The sequence below is a fragment of the Anomaloglossus baeobatrachus genome, chromosome 2, assembly GCF_048569485.1.
Source record: "Anomaloglossus baeobatrachus isolate aAnoBae1 chromosome 2, aAnoBae1.hap1, whole genome shotgun sequence".
In the NCBI taxonomy this organism is placed as follows: domain Eukaryota; kingdom Metazoa; phylum Chordata; class Amphibia; order Anura; family Aromobatidae; genus Anomaloglossus; species Anomaloglossus baeobatrachus.
In genome coordinates this window covers 528,018,750-528,042,442 of record NC_134354.1, presented here as the reverse complement: position 1 = coordinate 528,042,442, position 23,693 = coordinate 528,018,750, and the positions used below count along the sequence as shown (strand labels likewise).

General features: G+C 47.1%; 1 protein-coding gene across 5 annotated transcripts in view; it reads right to left on the bottom strand.

The window, feature by feature from the left end:
* The window catches only part of TMEM131 (transmembrane protein 131), a 252,048-nt gene that overhangs the window by 133,925 nt on the left and 94,430 nt on the right, over nt 1-23,693 (bottom strand). For all 5 annotated transcript variants that reach the window (XM_075336598.1, XM_075336600.1, XM_075336599.1 and 2 more), the window contains exon 4: nt 23,673-23,693. This exon is cut by the window's right edge and continues 48 nt beyond it. In XM_075336598.1, the coding sequence (XP_075192713.1) occupies nt 23,673-23,693 (21 nt within the window). The remainder of the gene's footprint in view (nt 1-23,672) is intronic.

The window sequence follows — 23,693 nt, the reverse complement described above, 5'->3', positions numbered from 1 at the left end:
CCTGCAGGGCCAGCAAGGGGAGGGAGAAAGTACTACAGAGTATGAAAAGAGAAGAAAGTGCAAGGTGAGTATAATTATAATTGGTTTTTTGTTCTTTTTTTTTTACTGTGTGCTAGAGGTTGCTGCTGGAGTGTATATAGAGGCTTTGGCTTGTGGGGTGTATACAAAGGCTGCTGGGGTGTATATGCTGGTGTGTATATAAAGGCTTCTGGGGTGTATATAGAGGCTTCTGTGTGCGGCAAATTAGCAATATATTTTATATATCTTTTATATATACAGTACAGACCAAAAGTTTGGACACAACTTCTCATCTCTAGAACAACTGTTAAGAGGAGACTTTGTGCAGCAGGCCTTCATGGTAAAATAGCTGCTAGGAAACCACTGCTAAGGACAAGCAACAAGCAGAAGATACTTGTTTGGGCTAAAGAATACAAGGAATGGACATTAGACCAGTGGAAATCTGTGCTTTGGTCCGATGAGTCCAAATTTGAGATCTTTGGATCCAACCACCGTGTCTTTGTAGAAAAGGTGAACGGATTAACTCTACATGCCTGGTTCCCACCGTGAAGCATGGAGGAGGAGGTGTGATGGTGTGGGGGTGCTTTGCTGGTGACACTGTTGGCAATATATTCAACATTGAAGGCATACAGAACAGGCATGCCTACCACAGCATCTTGCAGCGGCATGCTATTCCATCTGGTTTGCGTTTAGTTGGACCATCATTTCTTTTTCAACAGGACAATGACCCCAAACACACCTCCAGGCTGTGTAAGGGCTATTTGACTATGAAGGAGAGAGATGGGGTGCTAAGCCAGATGACCTGGCCCCCACAGTCTCCAGACCTGAACCCAATCGAGATGGTTTGGGGTGAGCTGGACTGCAGAGTGAAGGCAAAAGGGCCAACAAGTGCCAAGCATCTCTGGGAACTCCTTCAAGACTGTTGGAAGACCATTTCCGGTGACTACCTCTTGAAGCTCATCAAGAGAATGTCAAGAGTGTGCAAAGCAGTAATCAAAGCAAAAGGTGGCTACTTTGAAGAACCTAGAATATAAGACATATTTTCAGTTGTTTCACACTTTTTTAAGTATTTCATTCCACATATGTTAATTCATAGTTTTGATGCCTTCAATGTGAATCTACAATTTTCAGAGTCATGAAAATAAAGAAAATTCATTGAATGAGAAGGTGTGTCCAAAATTTTGGTCTGTACTGTGTATATATATACACACACACACACACACACATTTATATACATATAGAGAGACAGAGGGAGAGAGAGGGAGATATATACAGTGGAACCTTGGTTAACGAGAACAATCCGTTCTGGGACTGTGCTTGTTAACCAAGTTACTCATTCAGCAAAGCAAAATTCCCCATAGGAAATTATTGCAATGCAGACAATTCATTCCACAACTTGTTAAATTTCCCATTCAGGTCCCCTATTGTGTCATTCCCCACACACACACACACACACACACACACACACACACACACACACACACACACACATACACACACACACACACACAAAATGCTCACCTTACCTTCCGTTCCATCGCCGGTCTCCTGGGACTTGCTGTTCTCCGGTACGGGCTGTGTATCGAGTTACCATAATGACGAGGGAGGAACTTCCACTGCCAGAGCGCTGACGTCAAAGGCAGGAGCCGCTTGCCTCTGATTGGCCAGCGCGCTGCCTTTGAGTAGCAGGTGACAGGGGAACTTCCTGCTTCGTCGCTATGGTTGCCGATGCACAGCCTGGAGCGGAGTGGCGAACTACAGGACCCAGGAGGCCGGCGATGGAACAGAAGGTACACATATTATGCTCACCTTACCTTTCGATTCATCGCCGGTCTCCTGGATCTTGTAGTTCGCCGCGAGGATGTCGCAATGAGCCGGCGGACTACAAGAACCATGAGGCCGGCGATGGAACAGATGGTAAGGTGAGCATAATACTGTATGTGTGTGCGTGCTTGTGTGCGTTTGTGTGGACTGCAAGTGCGGGTCAGAGCGCGGTGGATGTACGGAACCGGAAGTGTGTACAGCGAGGATTTCGCTTGTACAGCAAAGCTTTCTCGTAAACCGGGTTACAAATTTACAGAAAGCTTTGCTCGTTAAGCGAAATTCTCGTTAAGTGGGTTACTCGTTACGCGAGGTTCCACTGTATATTTATTTTTAATAACAGAAAATAAAACAAAATATTCAGGGAGGCATCAGGAATTAAATAAAAGCAATAACTGTCCACTTATTACCTGGTGACATGTCACAGTTAACAAGATGGCATGGCCAGGGGAAACGTCAAACAAGTGGAAGATATTTTGTACAAGGAAATACTGACCAGGACATGAAAAACGGTCACATCAAATGTAATAGTGTTAAAAATGTGCCTGTTGTTTTTAGTGTATGTGCCATGTGTACATGATAGTCAGGAATCTTTCACAATTTACCATACCTTTCTAGCATACCTATGCCACTATAAAGACAAAATAAAAAGTGTACGGATAAAAGCCAGACCAACTTCACGTTTTGTGTCTGACAAGGGTTTAGAAAAACATACATTTCTCAACTTTTTGCTAAGATTTTAGAAAAAAAAAAATAAATACATCAAAGCACATTGGTTACTAAAAATATTGCAATATTTATGAGACCCTGTCACTATTACTATGATGTTTAAGCTTTTATCCATTACATCCGCCATATACAACACACAAGTCACTTGAGAAAATGATGAAAATAAGATCACGCAAATCAGATACAATGTGCTGAGGGCGCTGAAAATACTTGTGGATAAATGAATACTCTCCTCTATCACTGACAGAGCGAGGACATGGAGACATTGGACGCTGCAGTGATCAGCTGAACAGCTCTAGTTAATGTGTAGCAAACCTGCTGCAAATGACTTTGCCCCTGACATTGAAGCAGACCTGTCAGTGCTGGGCAAAGTTCAGCATTGAACAATGAAGCTTAGAAATCAAAAAAGGTAGTAAAGCCATGTACAAAGAGCCTGTTTGGTGGTGCACGAGGCTCACACAGTCAGGCACTACACGTGCCATCATATGCTTCCTCCAAACACTAGCATCTTTTAGGACCTGCTTTCTAAATCTTCAAGGAAAATTTTTTTGAAGGTATGGTATGCCAAAACTAAAAGAAATGAGCCCAAGCATAAGCTGGTATTAGACAATGTTCACACTGTGGCCAATTAAAGGGAACCTGTCAGGTGCAATATGCACCCAAATACACGAGCAGTTCTGGGTGCGTATTGCTAAGGCTACTTTCACACATCCGGTATTTGCTCTGCGGCACAATACAGCACTCTGCAGAAAAACCGCAACCGTTTTTTTTGCCGCCGGTTGCGTTTTTTTTGCATAGACTTACATTAGTGCCGTATTGTGCCGCATGGGCTTGCAGTCGGTCCGGTTTTTGCCGCATGCGGCAGTTTTAGCCGATGCCGCGGCCGGATGAAACGTTGCCTGCAACGTTTTTTGCTCCAGCAAAAAAACCGCATCGCGCCACATCCGGCCGCTGCGGCGCATTTTTCAATGCATGCCTATGGATGCCGGATGCGGCGCGATGCGGAAAAAAACGCATCCGGCCCCGCATGCGGTTTCTTCCACTGCGCATGCTCAGTAGCATGCCGCAACCGGAAAAAAACGGACGGGCCGCATGTAAAAACTTATGCAAAGGATGCGGTGTTTTCGCCGCATCCGTTGCATAGCTTGCACAGCCAAATTGAGCCGCACTGCTCAAGCCGGATGTGTGAAAGTAGCCTAATCTAAACCGTCCCTGTATACACTAGCATAGATAAACAGATCTTTAGACAAAGTATTTATAAAGATCGTATATTATATGCTAATGAGGCCAGGGACTAGTTGCAAGGGCGTGAGTTTCCTTGGCTAGCCGGCCCACATAGCACGGTAGCACGCCCCTGTGGGAGTACTAACATGCTAATGAATGCGCAGCAACGCCACACATGCCTCAGTCTTCACGGCGGCTGGCAGAGGATGGGTGCACGCTGTGCATGAACCAGAGCCCGGGACTTCTGATCATGCGCACTAAATTGATGCCGGTGTAAGCTTCCCGGCTTCAGTGAGGTACAGTGTGCATTACAGGAAATGCTGAGGACTCCGGATCATGCGCATCCTCCACTGGCCGCCATCAAGACTGAGGTATGTGCGGTGTTGCTGCGTATTCATTAGCATGTTAGTACACCCACAGGGGCGTGCTACCGTGCTATGTGGGCCGGCTAGCCAAGGGAACTGACGCTCTTGCATTGGCCTCATTAGCATATAATATACGATCTTTAGAAATACTTTTTCTAAAGAGCTCTTTATCTATGCTGGTGTATGCAGGGGCAGTTAAGCAGGGATTAGCAATATGCACCCAGAACTGCTCGTGTATCTGGGTGCATATTACACCTGACAGGTTCCCTATAACATACAAAAGCTAAGATGTAAAAAATAAGTATATATCGTCCAATAAGTAAATGATAATATAAGTAAATAACTTAGGGTCCTTCGTAAACACTGTTTTTGAGCGGAAAAGACATCCCACTATGACAAAGTGTACCCCAATTGGGATGATACCATCCTCTAGTATTACAACCTCACCTTGTGTCAGATATCCTCAGTGTAGATGTGAGCAGAGCGGGACTGGGGCCTGACTGTTGGACACATGCCCATCTAACAGACAACACCTTAGACACAAAATGAGCATATACCCTGCAGTAGGCAACTAACTGGTAATAGTACAATAGTCCTGATTGGGGTACATCTGGTCATGGATGGATGGATTTTACGTTTTGGTTTTTTTTTTAATCAAAAACGGTGTTTACCAAGCCCCTATGTTACCACTTACAGCATCTGGGGCCGGCCCCAGGTTTTTGTGGGCCTCGGACAAAAGAGTCTCACTGGGCCCAATGCACAAGCAGACACGTACATACACAGATACATACACAGACAGGATTACGTACATATACATATTTAAAGAGAAATTCAGAAAAACACATATAAACAGACAAATCCATACACAGTCATAAACACCGACATACATATACACACACACACACACACACACACATCATACACAGACACATTAGAGATATTATTAATATGGGGAAGCCGGCAGCAGCCTCATTTACCTCCCCCGCTTATCTCCGTCCAGCTCCTCCAGGGCATGCGGCTGTGCTGCGCTGATTGGTGGCCATCACTAACAGACATGGCCGCACACAGACACTGCTGTATATACATCACAGAAGATGCTGGGGACATACAGCAATGGGGGGGGGGCATACAGCTCTAGACGGGGGGATACAGCTCTGAGGGGTATATAGCACTGGGGTGAAGGGGGACATACAGTTCTGGGGGGGTATACAGCACTGGGGTGGAGGGGACATACAGCTCTGGGGGGTATACAGCACTGGGGTGGAGGGGACATACAGCTCTGAGGGGTTTAGAAGTATGCAGCCCCCACATTCCTCCATATAACATAATGCAGCCTCATATGCCCCCATGTAGCAGCATTACGCAGCCCCCAAGTAGAAGCATTATGCAGCCCCCATGTAGCAGCCCCATATCGTTTAATGAAGCCCTATAATCTTCTGGTCACAGCGATTAATACATATTCAGTTCTTCTCGTTCTCCCGCTGCTCCAGTCTCCTCAGCGCTTCCACTGTTCAACCGCTGTGACAACTCAGGAAATAGGCGCGCATAGCAATGACGTCATTGCGCTCCGCTGCACTGTGCTGTCAGAGGCAGAGCACAGACAGACGTGGCAGGAGAATGATGAGAGCGAGCGCGCCGCTCCCTCTGTCATCACTGCTTTCAATTGTATCGGCATCTGCAGCGCTGGCACCGGGCTGCTCTGACTCTGACTCCAAAGCAGCTGCGTGGCCTGCCTCCATCGGCGGTACACCACACTGCTGTCTGCGAGTGGGCCCCGACACGTGCCCAGGTGTGCCGAGTGCTGACGCCGGCCCTGTACAGCATTGTATATGCTCTTCTATCTTAGGTTTTGAAGGTATGGTATGGACAGATAGATTTCTAAGTACCATGCTCTAACATAATCCATACAGACAGACACACAACTACTTAGCCACACGTAAGCCACATAGGGCTTTCACAAATATTCTGCTACATTTTTTTTTGTCTTTGTTTTCTATGGACATAAATCATCATCTTTAAAGGGGTTGTCCAGTTAAACTGCATTGATAACCTATCATTTGTACAAATCAAATATTAGATCAGGGGGTCAGACACTGAGCAGCCCACTGATCAGCCATCATCACAAGTTCCATTCAATCTGTAGCTGCTGTTGTGGGGTCCTGCAGATCAGACCTATTCAGCTCTGCTTACAGATCAGAGGCGATCTGGGCACCCCACCTGCTATGATGGCCTGTCCAAGCACAGAGCAGTAGTATCTTCTGCCCAGACACCACACCAGTTGCTATATTCTATACAACGGTATCCATTCCCTGCCTCTGGTGAAAAGATAGTCAAAGCTCAAGCACATGGTTATATTACAGCTCCAGACAAGTGGTGGATATTTAGTGCAAAGTATTGGGGCTGATACAGTCATGGGAGATCCGGAAGGGCCCTATGTTTTTAGCACTTAATATACCGTATGTGTGTTGTAGCAGTTCCATTTTTAGCAATAGCCTGTGGGCTGAAGCCGCCAAAATCTAAAACATTAATACATTATATATCCCAATGCCATTTTTCCAGCTGACTACATCAGCAAAATGCTTCCAAATGACATAACCACTATACAGGATAGCAAAATGGGCAGCAAGGGGGGAAAAAACCCAAATGTCTCAGGTTTCCATGGTTACCCAAAATACATAAACTGACTGGGAAAGTTGGTAACAGCAGACACAGAAATGAGTAGATTTTATATGTATGCACAGAACTGTGCATGTCACGACAGCCATTATCATACCACCATACTGCATACATAAGATGCCTGGGGGGCAACTGGGTCCACACAAAAGTGAAAGTGGCCGCAGGAGTTCACAAGATTGCATGCAACTTCATTACTCCTTATCTCGATGGTCAGTGTCTCCATGTAGGTTAGGTTGTAGCGATTATGACTGGCATAATCATTATTGATAATTACCTGCACTATTCATGACATGTACACATTATAAGAACCAATTATCCCCCCTACCCTACACTACGTTCCCATGATGAGGATTTGGATTCTGATGCTGCAGATTTTTGGCACCAATTAACTAAATTCGGGAACTTGCGTTTCTTCATTACGTTTGAGCGCATTTTTTAACATGTTTTTTTAAAGCACTTTTGTCTCATTTTGTATGTCATGCAACTCCGTGGCAGAAAATACACATTTTCTATATGAGAACATACCCCTTTGATGTCAATCCAATCTAATATATAAAGCTGAGTGTGTGTGTGTGTACGTACATACAGTATGCATGTATGTACAGTATGTGTGTGTATATGTCCGCTAAAGGAGTCCGCACCGTTGCATTTACAATCACGAAATTTTGCACAGACACCACATGTTACTCAGGGAACGGCATAGCCTATGTTTTGATGGGAAATGTTAACCCCACGTTTTACAGTTATTCGCTAAAAAACCTACTTACATTAAAGTCAATGGAGCTGGGAGCTACAGGTCATTAATAGGAGTGCTGATTGGTTGCTATAGGCAACGAAGGACATTCTTAGTATAACAGCTTTTGTGTGAGTTAATATGATTTTGGGAGACAGACACAGACAGACAGAGACACAGACAGACAGACAGAGACACAGACAGACAGACAGAGACACAGACAGACAGACAGAGACACAGACAGACAGACAGACAGAGACACAGACAGACAGAGACACAGACAGACAGACAGACAGAGACACAGACAGACAGAGACACAGACAGACAGACAGAGACACAGACAGACAGAGACACAGACAGACAGAGACACAGACAGACAGAGACACAGACAGACAGAGACACAGACAGACAGAGACACAGACAGACAGAGACACAGACAGACAGACAGACACAGACAGACAGACAGACAGACAGACAGACAGACAGACACAGACAGACAGACAGAGACACAGACAGACAGACAGAGACACAGACAGACAGACAGAGACACAGACAGACAGACAGAGACACAGACAGAGACACAGACAGACAGACAGAGACACAGACAGACAGACAGAGACACAGACAGACAGACAGAGACACAGACAGACAGACAGAGACACAGACAGACAGACAGAGACACAGACAGACAGACAGAGACACAGACAGACAGACAGAGACACAGACAGACAGACAGAGACACAGACAGACAGACAGAGACACAGACAGACAGACAGAGACACAGACACAGACAGACAGACAGAGACACAGACACAGACAGACAGACAGAGACACAGACACAGACAGACAGACAGAGACAGACACAGACAGACAGACAGAGACAGACAGAGACACAGACAGACAGACAGAGACACAGACAGACAGAGACACAGACAGACAGAGACACAGACAGACAGAGACACAGACAGACAGAGACACAGACAGACAGAGACACAGACAGACAGAGACACAGACAGACAGAGACACAGACAGACAGAGACACAGACAGACAGAGACACAGACAGACAGAGACACAGACAGACAGAGACACAGACAGACAGAGACACAGACAGACAGACAGAGAGGGAGAGTGAGAGAGACAGACAGTTACTATTCCGGGAAATGCCAGGTACTACAGCTAGTATGACAGACGTTCTAGGAAACTAATATCACGTCAGCAAAATACCTATCCACTTTGAATACGAAGAAAATTTGTTTAAAAAATTATCAGCTTTATTTGAATATATTAAAAAAAGTCCTTTGACCAGAACAAACATGATACCAACACCGACACATAGTTAGCAGTAATACATATAAAAGATGACAATAGATAGTCTCAAACCACTTTGTTGAGAGTGAATAGAAAGGTTTTGAGTGAATGCCTAACAGCACTTCCACCCTAGATTACATCAATATTTAGGGAAGTGGGTGGGGCTATATTCTGGCCTTAGTTTACCCCTCAAGACACTATCCCTGCCTATCAATGGAGCACATCCTTAGTTACACGATGCCCCCATTCCTCGGCGTCTCACCCTTAAATGTCCCTTCTCTATCCCTTTCAAGATAATTTGGGCGTCTCTACATGTGGTACAGACCACCATTAGGACAGGCAGATATAGATTTCACAGATTAATTTGGTGAAGACAAGCAAATTCAAAAATTAGGATTTTTTCAGAACTTATCTCCAAATCTGTCTCCCAAGTGCCTAGAGACCGTCGGACAGATCTTTCATTCAACTTTCAACTTTCATTTCAATTTTTATTTCATCTTTTCAGGAACTCATCATATCTCATCTCATCTCGACGCGTTTCACTCCATACAAATGCAAGACGGAGTTCATCAGGAGATTTTTTCATAGAAGCATGATAGCCTTTAGATGTTAGTGCCTCCAGGAATCAGAGCGGTGTGACACCTGGAGGCACTAACATCTAAAGGCTATCATGCTTCTATGAAAAAATCGAAACGCGTCGAGATGAGATATGATGAGTTCCTGAAAAGATGAAATAAAATCACAAGGACTCAGTATAAAGAATATGATGGGCAAGAATTGATGAGATCCTGTAAAGATGAAATGAAATCATGAGATCTTGTAAAGATGAAATGAAATCACATGGACTTTGTTGAATGAAAGATCTGTCGGACGGTCTCTAGGCACTTGGGAGACAGATTTGGAGATAAGTTCTGAAAAAATCCTAATTTTTGAATTTGCTTGTCTTCATCAAATTAATCTGTGAAATCTATATGTGCCTGTCCTAATGGTGGTCTGTACCACATGTAGAGACGCCCAAATTATCTTGAAAGGGATAGAGAAGGGACATTTAAGGGTGAGCCGCCGAGGAATGGGGGCATCGTGTAACTAAGGATGTGCTCCATTGATAGGCAGGGATAGTGTCTTGAGGGGTAAACTAAGGCCAGAATATAGCCCCACCCACTTCCCTAAATATTGATGTAATCTAGGGTGGAAGTGCTGTTAGGCATTCACTCAAAACCTTTCTATTCACTCTCAACAAAGTGGTTTGAGACTATCTATTGTCATCTTTTATATGTGTTACTGCTAACTATGTGTTGGTGTTGGTATCATGTTTGTTCTGGTCAAAGGACTTTTTTTAATATATTCAAATAAAACTGATAATTTTTTAAACAAATTTTCTTCGTATTCAAAGTGGATAGGTATTTTGCTGACGTGATATTGATTTGAGATACCTCTAAAAAACTAGTTTTTGAGATTTTGAGTTCTAGGAAACTAACCCACATTGTAAGGCCATGGTCACACATAGCAGAATTGCACAGAACTGCACAATGCATTCGAACACCATTTTCTAAATAAACAGCATTTTGTAGGAATCTTGAAGCTAAATCTCTGGGGGGGGGAGGGGTCCCCCACATAGTGATCTACTTAACCCTAATATAAGTTAATGCACTTCCAATCCCCAAATGGGATTTCTTACACATGGCATTTTCAATGCAAAGAATATGGAAATATTGAACAGTGAAATGATATGGCGGGCAATCAAACTAAGTCTTGGAGTACATAACTTATGATAGACCGGCTGCACTAGAGTCTAAAGGCCCCGTCACACTAAGCAACATCGCTAGCAACATCGCTGGTAACGAACAACTTTTGTGACGTTGCTAGCGATGTTGCTGTGTGTGACATCCAGCAACAACCTGGCCCCTGCTGTGAGGTCGTTGGTTGTTGCTGAATGTCCTGGGCCATTTTTTAGTTGTTGCTGTCCTGCTGTGAAGCACAGATCGCTGTGTGTGACAGCGAGACAGCAACAACTAATGTGCAGTGAGCAGGGAGCCAGCTTCTGCTGAGGCTGGTAACTAATGTAAACATCGGGTAACCAAGAAGCCCTGTCCTTGGTTACCCGATATTTACCTTTGATACCAGCCTCCTCCGCTCTCACTGCCTGTGCTGCCGGCTCCTGCTCTGTGCACATTTAGCTGCAGCACACATCAGGTAATTAACCCGATGTGTGCTGTAACTAGGAGAGCAAGGAGCCAGCACTAAGCAGTGTGCGCTGCTCCCTGCTCTATGCACATTTAGCTGCAGCACACATCAGGCAATTAACCCGATGTGTGCTGTAACTAGGAGAGCAAGGAGCCAGCGCTCAGTGTGCGCTGCTCCCTGCTCTGTGCACATTTAGCTGCAGCACACATCGGGTTAATTAACCTGATGTGTGCTGTAACTAGGAGACTGGGGGCTGGTCACTGGTTGCTGGTGAGCTCACCAGCAACTCGTGTAGCGACGCTCCAGCGATCCCTGCCAGGTCAGGTTGCTGGTGGGATCGCTGGAGCGTCGCAGTGTGATATCTCACCAGCAACCTCCTAGCAACTTACCAGCGATCCCTATCGTTGTTGGGATCGCTGGTAAGTTGCTTAGTGTGACTGGACCTTAAGGAAACTTGAAAGACACGTTTAACAACCTGCCAGCTTATGAAATGTTGGCAAAGTGTTAATTACTGAGCAATTTAGGAAACTGGCCATTAGTGTGGCTGAATAGGTCTGGGGAATTATTAAAGTATAGAGCTGGAGATGGGGCATAATTCTCAAAAAAATGAGGCTCACAATGCTCTGAATTGGTTTACACAATATACATATAGCAGGACCGTCCACGAAAAGATGAATCCCGCCCGAAAACATGTAGACCTGCCATAGGCATGCGGAACGTAAGGTAAAGGGTTATTCCAGTCGTCTCGAATGCTCCTACTCTGTAATAACAATATGATTGTCACTGCACAGAAAACAATAGGAAGCCTATTACTTCTAATTACTGTTGACGGTGGTATAATTGGATAGGTACCTGTGTGTACAGCCAAGGTGCCCTGTGTGTGCCTAATTAGCTGAGCGCTGGCACCCTACACTACAAGCATACATAACATAATAATGGCAGTCATAACCTCACCAGTCATTGTTCACAAGCTGATAAAATGCACTCATCTCTATGGGAGTTATCAGGATAAACATATCACAGCTTACTGACACTATCCAAACACTCAGTAACAAATGTTAGATGGTGAGAACACTCACACAGGCCTCTGCCAGCTTCTTTACAGAAAACCACATAAAAATCCCTTCTATAAATCCACGGGCTACCCAGGAATAAAGGTCATGCACATGCCGTTGTGATGATCATAGAGCCTGGTTACACTGTTACTGTCTATAGAAGTATACCGCCATTATGTAGTATTGCGTGGGTCATTTTACTAATCTGTACAATCGTTACTGGTACTAGGAATAACACAAACCCAATTGTGATAAATTATTTTCTCAGTAAATAAAGTTGCTTACACTTTTGTGTCCAATCAACCAGCTCCGTTCACATTTCGGCAATTTATCCCTTAGGCCTCAAATGTCAGTGATTTTTTGAATTCACAAAAAACAGCTGGAGTTTGATCATTATTTTGCATCCAATCTTCACAAGTATTTCAGATTTTGCACATATGAAGTAAATAAATGACAAAGACTCTGCTATCCGTTCTGTTAAGGCACCACTCCAGCATTTTTTCCCCAGATCTTGAGTGGTGCCTTAAACTTAAGTCCCTTGCCCCCAGTCTCGTACTTGTCCTTCGACGTTTTCACCCTTTCAGCGCTGCTCCAGTCCCGCAGGGCCATCTTGTGCCCGTAACTTCTGACTGTCAGGAAGTCAGAAGCTATGTCACAAGCTATCAATACATCTCTATGGGAGCCAGAACGAGGTTCTCATAGACTTCTATTGATTTGTGACCTCCGGCGCGCTCCATAAAACACTGGAGCTGTCGGCAGGTCATAATCTGTAGAAGACCCACTTGAGCACCGCTGTAAAATGATGACGACGGGGAAGGGTGAGTATAACACAAGGGTAGGGGGCTTAGAATTAACGCACCACTTCAGCATGGAATTAGAAAAAAAATTCTGGAGCGGTGCTTTAAAAGGGTGGTTCACCCAAAAAAAATTTTATTTTATAGATCGATACTATATTGAGAAACAATGTTACCTTATGTTGGCAATAGTGCCTGTGAGAGGCGCTATTGCAAACCGCTGTTTCCCATGCCTGACCCCCAGGGTCCGTGACCTCGAGGATCCGGTGACGTCACATCAAGTTCCTGACACCGTGACTGGCCGCTCTTTCCTTGAGATATGGGCTGTGGGCGGAGTTTCACCGCTCGTCACAGCCCATCAGCTCCCTCCTCCCTCACAGCAGAGCAGTGCAAGCAGGAGACACTCTGGGCTGTGACAAGCGGTGAAACACCACACACAGCCCAGTGACTCAGGAAGACTGGGGCCGGCTGCGGTGTCCGTGACTGATGGGCTGTGGGCGTGTTTCACCACTCGTCACAGCCCATCAGTTCCCTCCTCCCTCACAGCAGAGCACTGCAAGCAGGAGGCACTCTGGGCTGTGACAAGCGGTGAAACACCACACACAGCCCAGTGACTCAGGAAGACTGCGGCCGCAAGAAACGTGAGCAGGAACTTGACGTGACGTCACCGGATCCCAGAGGTCACGGAGCCCCGGGGGTCAGGCGATGGGGAAAAGCGGTCTCCAATAGCGCCTCTCACAGGCACTATTGCCAACATAAGGTATTTGAGAGAAACATTGTTTCTCAATATAATATCAATCTAGAACAGGGGTGGGGAACCTTTTTTCTGTCGGGGGCCATTTGGAAATTTCTACCAACCTTCGGGGGCCGCACAAAATTATCAATGTTTAAATGACCCTGCTATATTGGGTGAAGCAATTAATTAACTGGGGGCATGGGGCTGGGGGCACAGACACCACACGCGGGGCTGGGGGCACAGACACCACACGCGGGGCTGGGGGCACAGACACCACACGCGGGGCTGGGGGCACAGACACCACTGGAGGGGCTAGGGGCACAGACATCACTGGGGGGGGAGGCACAGACATCACTGGGGGGGGAGGCACAGACATCACTGGGGGGGGAGGCACAGACATCACTGGGGGGGGAGGCACAGACATCACTGGGGGGGGAGGCACAGACATCACTGGGGGGGGAGGCACAGACATCACTGGGGGGGGAGGCACAGACATCACTGGGGGGGAGGCACAGACATCACTGGGGGGGAGGCACAGACATCACTGGGGGGGAGGCACAGACATCACTGGGGGGGAGGCACAGACATCACTGGGGGGGAGGCACAGACATCACTGGGGGGGAGGCACAGACATCACTGGGGGGGAGGCACAGACATCACTGGGGGGGAGGCACAGACATCACTGGGGGGGAGGCACAGACATCACTGGGGGGGGGAGGCACAGACATCACTGGGGGGGGAGGCACAGACATCACTGGGGGGGGAGGCACAGACATCACTGGGGGGGGAGGCACAGACATCACTGGGGGGGGAGGCACAGACATCACTGGGGGGGAGGCACAGACATCACTGGGGGGGAGGCACAGACATCACTGGGGGGGAGGCACAGACATCACTGGGGGGGAGGCACAGACATCACTGGGGGGGGGAGGCACAGACATCACTGGGGGGGGAGGCACAGACATCACTGGGGGGGGAGGCACAGACACCACGGGGGGGAGGCACAGACATCACTGGGGGGAGGCACAGACGACTGGGGGGGCTGCACACACGACTGGGGGGGCTGCACACACGACTGGGGGGGCTGCACACACGACTGGGGGGGCTGCACACACGACTGGGGGGGCTGCACACACGACTGGGGGGGCTGCACACACGACTGGGGGGGCTGCACACACGACTGGGGGGGTGCACACAGCACACAGGACTGGGGGGGGTGCACACAGGACTGGGGGGGATGCACACAGGACTGGGGGGATGCACACAGGACGGGGGGGTGCACACAGGACGGGGGGGGTGCACACAGGACTGGGGGGGGTGCACACAGCACACAGGACTGGGGGGGGTGCACACAGGACTGGGGGGGATGCACACAGGACTGGGGGGGATGCACACAGGACTGGGGGGGATGCACACAGGACTGGGGGGGATGCACACAGGACTGGGGGGGATGCACACAGGACTGGGGGGGATGCACACAGGACTGGGGGGGATGCACACAGGACTGGGGGGGATGCACACAGGACTGGGGGGGGGTGCACACAGGACTGGGGGGGGTGCACACAGGACGGGGGGGGTGCACACAGGACTGGGGGGGGGTGCACACAGGACTGGGGGGGGTGCACACAGGACTGGGGGGGGTGCACACAGGACTGGGGGGGGTGCACACAGGACTGGGGGGGGTGCACACAGGACTGGGGGGGGGTGCACACAGGACTGGGGGGGGGTGCACACAGGACTGGGGGGGATGCACACAGGACTGGGGGGGATGCACACAGGACTGGGGGGGATGCACACAGGACTGGGGGGGGTGCACACAGGACTGGGGGGGATGCACACAGGACTGGGGGGGATGCACACAGGACTGGGGGGGATGCACACAGGACTGGGGGGGATGCACACAGGACTGGGGGGGATGCACACAGGACGGGGGGGATGCACACAGGACTGGGGGGGATGCACACAGGACTGGGGGGGGGGTGCACACAGGACTGGGGGGTGCACACAGGACTGGGGGGGGGTGCACACAGGACTGGGGGGGGGTGCACACAGGACTGGGGGGGTGCACACAGGACTGGGGGGGTGCACACAGGACTGGGGGGGGTGCACACAGGACTGGGGGGGGTGCACACAGGACTGGGGGGGGTGCACACAGGACTGGGGGGGGTGCACACAGGACTGGGGGGGATGCACACAGGACTGGGGGGGATGCACACAGGACTGGGGGGGATGCACACAGGACTGGGGGGGATGCACACAGGACTGGGGGGGATGCACACAGGACTGGGGGGGATGCACACAGGACTGGGGGGGATGCACACAGGACTGGGGGGGATGCACCCAGGACTGGGGGGGGATGCACACAGGACTGGGGGGGGGGGTGCACACAGGACTGGGGGGTGCACACAGGACTGGGGGGGGGTGCACACAGGACTGGGGGGGTGCACACAGGACTGGGGGGGGTGCACACAGGACTGGGGGGGGTGCACACAGGACTGGGGGGGGTGCACACAGCACACAGGACTGGGGGGGTGCACACAGGACTGGGGGGGTGCACACAGGACTGGGGGGGTGCACACAGGACTGGGGGGGTGCACACAGGACTGGGGGGGGTGCACACAGGACTGGGGGGGGGTGCACACAGGACTGGGGGGTGCACACAGGACTGGGGGGGTGCACACAGGACTGGGTGATGGGCTGCACATAGGATTGTGTGGGGGTGCCCACAGGACATTGGGGGGCTGCACACAGGACTGGGGGAGGGGTACACACAGGATTGGGGGGGCGCAAACAGGACTACTGGGTGATGGGCTGCACACAGGACATTGGGGGGCTGCACACAGGACTGGGGGAGGGGTGCACACAGGACATTGGGGGGCTGCACACAGGACTGGGGGAGGGGTGCACACAGGACATTGGGGGCCACACTGCGCTGAGTTTCATGCAACTCTGGGGGAGAGGGTTTACAGAACTGGTGTGGGGAGGCACAAAGCATTGGGCAGGGCACATAGCAGCAGAGGGTCGGCGCTGGACTCACAGCAGCATCGCACTCACATCACCGGAGTGCAGGAGCCGGACACTGCATCAGAAGGAGAAGGAGAAGGCAGGCACTGATCTCCGGAGGGCAGGGGGCGGACACACAAGGCAGGAAGCTGTGAGGCTACTGTAGACCCGCCCACAATTGGCACTGGCCGACGGGAGAACACATTGCAGCACAAACAGCAATGTGTGGATTTAAAGGGCCGGCGGCAGCAAACCGCGGTGACAGCACGAGCACTGCCTCCCCCGGGAATCTGCCCGGGGGCCACATAAAAGGTCATGGCGGGCCGCATGCGGCCCGCGGGCCGGAGGTTCCCCACCCCTGATCTAGAAGATACATATGGGTGAACCCCCCTTTAACCATGGACAGCACATGAATTACACAGTGATGCTATCTATGTGCGGCCCCTGATTTACACATAGGCTCAGTTTCATCTTGATTCAAGGGTGTGGGTCAGACATTCTAGATTTACAAAAGGAGGCAGTGACAAGTTCAGCAATATCTTTACATGACCAGCAGATTCCTCCATCACTGAGAAATCATGAAAATGAGGCTGAAGAGCTATTGTAGTTCTGAAGCCTGTGTCACTTCAATTCTATGCGGCACACAGAGCCGCCTTCTCCTGCTTGACTGAAAGGAGTTGTCAGTCAAGTAAAAGCAGCATTGGGCAGGAAATAGAGCTGGAGTGACAGAGGCTTCAGGTCTACAATAGCTCTTTAGCCTCACTTGCATATCATTGTAAAGGTTGATTTTTCCATAATGGAGTATTAGACTGAAAATTAATGATAGGCAAGCAGTATAATGCTCAGTACTGGAAATGATGGGTGACCACTACGATGCTCGAGTGCTCATTACTAGAGTCAAGCTGGTCAGAATCTTGGATTGGCTCAACTCAAGCAACGACTATAATGGAAGTCAATAATTGGCCTCTTCAGCTCTCCGCCTATATACAGAAAGTCATATACAGAGTATTTCCATGAGGGGACACGCTACATCCGAAAATATCTTTTACTCCCCAGTAAAAGTCATGCAGACACTGCAGGTGGCTCTCTCTGGAGTGCCCGCTCGCATCATTCAGTGAAGCAAGAGTGTGCTCTGTGGTTGCTGTTTCATGAACGACACATCCGAGCATCCGCGATACACGGCTGAGCCCCGCTGGTACCCAAGCACCAAGCAGTGTCAAGCACACTCGCTCATCATTACTGGTCATATAAATGTATTGCTGGACCGGTCTTTGAAAGCGCTACAGTATATGTATAGATAGTTTGTTTTGTGAAATCCTGCTGACTAATTACTACAATGACAAGAAGGAGGCATAAAAATGAAAAGATAAAAGGGAGACATTTTCACAACATTACATGCTTGGATGAATAGAAAACATGTTTATGCAAAACTAATATAACGGTATTTGACCACATTTCCCCTTACAGATTCATCAGCTGCGTAGACAAGTGTGACAATTAATATTTCCCCATTAGTTAATTTTACTAAGGCCTCTACACATGTCAAAACATGGTGACAGAGCTTCAGGACTGACATATCCAGTCCCTATAACTCCATATTAAAGAGCATCTACCACCACATGGTGCCTCCATACAACGCTGGACCCTCCTTTAGGCTGCTTTCACACATCCGTTTTTTTGCAGTGCGGCTCAATCCGGTTCAAAAACCTATGCAACGGATGCGGCGAAAAAAACGGATCCGTTGCATACGTTTTTCCATGCGGCCCGTCCATTTCTTGACGGATGCGGCTTGATACTGAGCATGCGCAGTGCAAAAAACCGCAACCGGCGTCCATAGGCTTGCATTGTAAATCGCGCCTCATCCGGCGCAATGCGTTTTTTTCGCCACACAAAAAAACTGTGCCAGGCAACGTTCCATCCGGCCGCCGCATGGGCTAAATATGCCGCATCCGGCGAAAACCGGACGCAACACAAGGCCATGCGGCACAATACGGCGCTAATGCAAGTCTAAGCGGGAAAAACGCAACCGGCGGCAAAAAAAAACGGTTGCGTTTTTTTCTGCAAAGCGCCATATTGTGCCGCTCAGCAAATACCGGATGTGTGAAAGCAGCCTTAGAAACATTGATTTTACACATTAGGGTATGTGCACAGTTTTTGTATGACCTTTGGAGCAGAAACTGAGCGGAAAAGCTCCAAATGTTATTCAAAAGCTTGGAGGTTCTGCTCAGTTACTGCTCCAAAAACTCTACAAGAAGACTGTGTGTACATCACTTTATACTGGCCATACATTTTATGGAACCGCAACCTGCCACAAAACTCATGAATGCCTTAACGTAAACTATAAAGAGGCCATAGAGTAGAATATCTCCATAATAGGTGTCCTTTTTTTCATGCTGGGGGCAAGTACAGATTATCGAGATTCTGAGCTTTCATATTGTTATTCTCCTGTATAGACGGATGTTACATAAGAATTGATTTTTAATTTTTCTAATACTGTAAAAAAAAAATAAATGTTAGTTTATTATTCTTGGCAAACTAACTTGTTCTAAAGGAGAAAAAAAAAACTACAAATAACACACAAAAAATAATAATGTGTGAAAGGTGTTTCTGACTATATACTCTATAAAGCACTGTGTAGCATCCAGATACCTGTACAATGACCTCCTTATTCATCGCTCTTGTGCATTGTCACTAACTGGTAATGTCAAGACTTGGCAAGTCAACCAATTAATAACCGCTAATATTTCCACTTCACACAATGGACAATAACGCTATGTTCACGTCACAATTTGGGGTATAGTGTAAAGGATGCAAATATACTGTACATTTGAGAGTCCTGGTAACTATAAGCCGGAGTATACTCTTGGTATGCAAAATGCATGAATGGCCCTCTATATAGACAAACAGCCAGTAATACAAGAACACCAGACAGTATACATTTTGTAATGGTAGGACCCTATGGGTAATGGATACTATTAGATGTCTTTACAGTTGTATATCTACGATATGCTCAGAAAAATAGATAGTGAGGAGAGCTTGTAATAAAATCGCTAAACTAAAAACTTAGATATGAAGACAATGGGTAAAAAATGGCAACTGTTTGAAAAACATGGCAAACTTACGTGCCCAATTTTCTACTTTGATTAGAAGCCACGTTTCAAGTTGCTAAATAAAAAGGATAAGCACCTAATAGGTCCTGTATACCCAGAGATGGAATACTTTACATTTCTCCCCGAGTATACATGGCCAGAGTTGCACAGTAACGTCTTCTATTTACCTGGTGCTCGCGAGCAATATAAACAAGTTTTGCTACATTTTCCGGTGTTCTTCATATGAACAGTCAGTAAAATCTCCACGTCCTCAAAGCGAGAGCCACCAAAAAGGTGAAACATGCAGACGATAGCAACTACCAACCACAACCAAATGGGGGATATGAAACAAGACCCTCAAAATACCTGCCATGACAGTACGGTAAGACATGCAATAAGCGCATCAGACACTGAAATAACCGTACACATAAGATGGCTGGGGGCACGTTTATTTCATTAGGGGAAGGGGTACACAATTCCTGTGGAAAACAAAGTTAAAGTTCAACATGCACAACTTCGCTTTTACTTGATGTCTGCCATTGGGAGGGGAGGGGGCGAGGGGGGAAGAGTCTGATGAATTATGGAGGTGACATGTCAACAGCACTGAGGTTCGGTTGCAGCCAATCACACAGACATCACTGGAGTAGGGTGAACAGCGACTGGTGGCGTACCAGGGAAGCAGAAGTGGTTAAGAAGGGAGTACAAAGCTGGAGGTACAGATTAGATGGCTGTTGGCTGAATGATGCTACGACCTATCTTTTTGCCAACAGCCATCTCAGACGACTATCCTATGCACAATTTGGCTTCGCCGAGCACTACCGCCCTCTCTGAGAAAGTTGCTGGTTGACCAGTGGCTTTATCACAGGTACTTCAATGTGATCGGCAGTCTGAAATTGGAGACTTTCTGCGGCAGCTGCACAACCAGCGCTGTTTACTCTGTACTTTCATGTATAGAGAGCGGACGACTTTGTAGCAGAAGCCGTCCAAAGATTGACACGTCTTCAGGTTTCCGAACCTTGAAGCGGATAAAACACGTGACGCAACATGGAGAATGCGCACAGCCAAGTCGTTTTGACATTGCTGTGCATTATGTTCATTTTTATGGTCGCTTTTCCAAGACTTTTTCAAGCGGATACTGGGGCGAAATTCATCTGAAAAAGACAGCGTGCACACAGACGTCCATCCTAAGCCTGAGAACGTGCCCTAACCAGGCCCTGCTCACGCAGGAGTACAGCTTACTACTGGAGGTATCAGACGTCTCTTATGGTCCCAAGCTCAGCACTGTGTGAAATGCAACATGGCCTTGAGGGGCTTTTAGCCTCTGGATACCAACTAGATGGTTGCCCACCACTGACATGAAGCAGAGGTCTTAGAAGAATGAAAGCAGCAGTAGAATAGAAAGCTGCATAAGCTCCCATTATATAAGGATAAGAACCCATGTAACAATGTTATACACAAATATATGAAGCAATAACTATTCAAAAAAAACAATCCACCCCCTTGAAGACAGAAAAGGGGCAAGAAACAAGGAGTAATTTTACAATAATTTACTTTGGACTCCCCAAATATAAGTAACCCTCTGTATTCCGTAGGCACAGCAGTAACCGGGCCCCCACAGTATATGCATAAATGAATAAGATTTAGTGCTGACCATTATGTGGCTGCAACTGAACTTCAGAACAGAATGCAGTGAAAGGAACCACATGTTTTACACATGGAAGTAGTGATATGAGTGGTTAGGAATCTGTACCCCAATTAAAATTAACGTGCCAATCATGAGAAAACTAACGTTTGATGCAAAATGTTGATAAATGTAAAGTAATGCACCTAGGACGGAGTAATCCTATAGCTGTGTATACATTAAATGGAAGTAAACTCGGGACTACAGAACAGGAGAAGGACTTGGGTATTCTCATTACAAATAAGCTGAGCAGCAGCACTCAATGTCAAGCAGTAGCTGCAAAAGGAAACAAGATTCTAGGGTGTATAAAAAGAGATTAGATCCCGTGATCCCAACGTATTGTTACCCCTCTATAAATCACTTGTAAGGCCACATCTGGAATATGGGATTCAGTTTTGGGCTCCACATTTTAAAAAGAACATACAGAAGTTAGAGTCAGTTCAAAGGCAGGCAACTAGACTAGTACAAGGAATGGAGGCCTCACATATGATGAAAGGTTGAAAAAGTTAGATATGTTTAGCCTAGAAAAAAAGACATCTCAGAAGAGATCTCATTTATATGTATAAATACATGTGTGGTCAATATAAAGGACTGGCACATGACTTATTTCTTCCAAAGACAGTACTAAGGACCAGGGGGCATACACTGCGAGTGGAAGAAAAGTGATTCCGACAGCTAAATAGGAAAGGGTTCTTTACAGTTAGAGCAGTCAGACTGTGGAATGCCCTACCACAAGAGGTAGTAATGGCAGATACTATAACAGCTTTTAAAAAATGGCTGGATGATTTCCTCAGTACACAAAACATTGTTGGTTATAAGTGACTTCGTGCCAAAATGTAGAATTGATGGAGGAAGGTTGAACTAGATGGACCTAGGTCTTTTTTCAACCTAAGTAACTATGTAACGCACATGCATGTATATGCAAATCAGCCTGTAAGTGCACTGTGGGCGCCCGTGCATTTGGAGCAGCCGTTCTCAGATTCACCACTACTTCCATAAGAGTGCTGAAAGGTTCACTTTAATATAGTCTCAATAGTTTGATTTGAACCAGTGTTAAAGAATCCCTCTGCAGGATTTCACCCCCCATTTATATGCGGATGTAGCTCTTTGAAAGTCCTGGAATACCTTTTCCATTACTAAGAAATCAGCTCCTGAATTTATATACAAATACAAATGAGGCGGACCACCTATTGTAAATCCTAAGCCTCTCTCCCTCCAGCTCTATTCCCTCTATGGTGGGCGACCTCAGGCAAAGCAGTAGGGGGCGCTGCGTGGGAAATTGAGCTGGTCAGAGGGGGCTTACGATTTACAATAGTGAATAAGCCTCATTTGCGCACAAATTCAAACTCTGGTTTCTCAGTACTGTAATGTAAAAGTGGACTGGTCATGTAAAGGTATGGCTGGTCTTGTCTGTGAAAGAGCTAAATGCACATATAAATGGCTGTGCAGGTACAATCCTGCTGAGAGATCCCCTATAAATGTCCCTAACTATGAACATCTGTTCATGCCATTTTTTATTATTATTAATCTATTTTTTTTAAACCCTACATATAAGGATTTATGTAAAAAAACAAATATTCATTTATTCAAACTTATTACATTGTATCTGTATTAACATTCGAGGCAATTAAAATTAGACCTCAGTTAGGCCGAGTAATAGTAAAATCATTACCAACTACATAAACATGGTTGTGTACACTCCGTCCACACACAGCGCAATGAGGCATGCAGAATTACAGCCATGCCGTCACTGGTCACACATTGTGTTATGGTGTTACAGCATGGACATAGGGCGCTGGGGCGGAGGGGGCACAGTCTGCCACGTGATGGTCATCTATGGACAAAATGCTGCTCAGAGAAATGTGGTTTAGGGTCATTTCAGTTTCTTTTACATGGATATTGAAGCAGATCTGACTAAAAAGCAATAAATCCATAAATATAAACATAAAAAGTTGTACCAGTGTGAATGTACCTTTTAAACACAATACAATTACTTCTATAGATAAAGCCCTTATACTGTTCCCAGACCATAACAATCATAACATGTAAGAAATAGGAAACGTTTTTCATAACGCAGCACAAAAACCAATATAGAAGCTGTAACATTTTCTATTTATTCAGAAGCAGCCTAACTAGCACAACAATTATGGTGTCGTAACATTGCCTTTATTGCTGCATTAAAGAATTAGAGATTAGCCAGATACAATACAAGCAAAGCAAGCAGAGGTACAATAAGAGGCGGCACATGTACTTACTGTTCATGGAAGTCTAACATC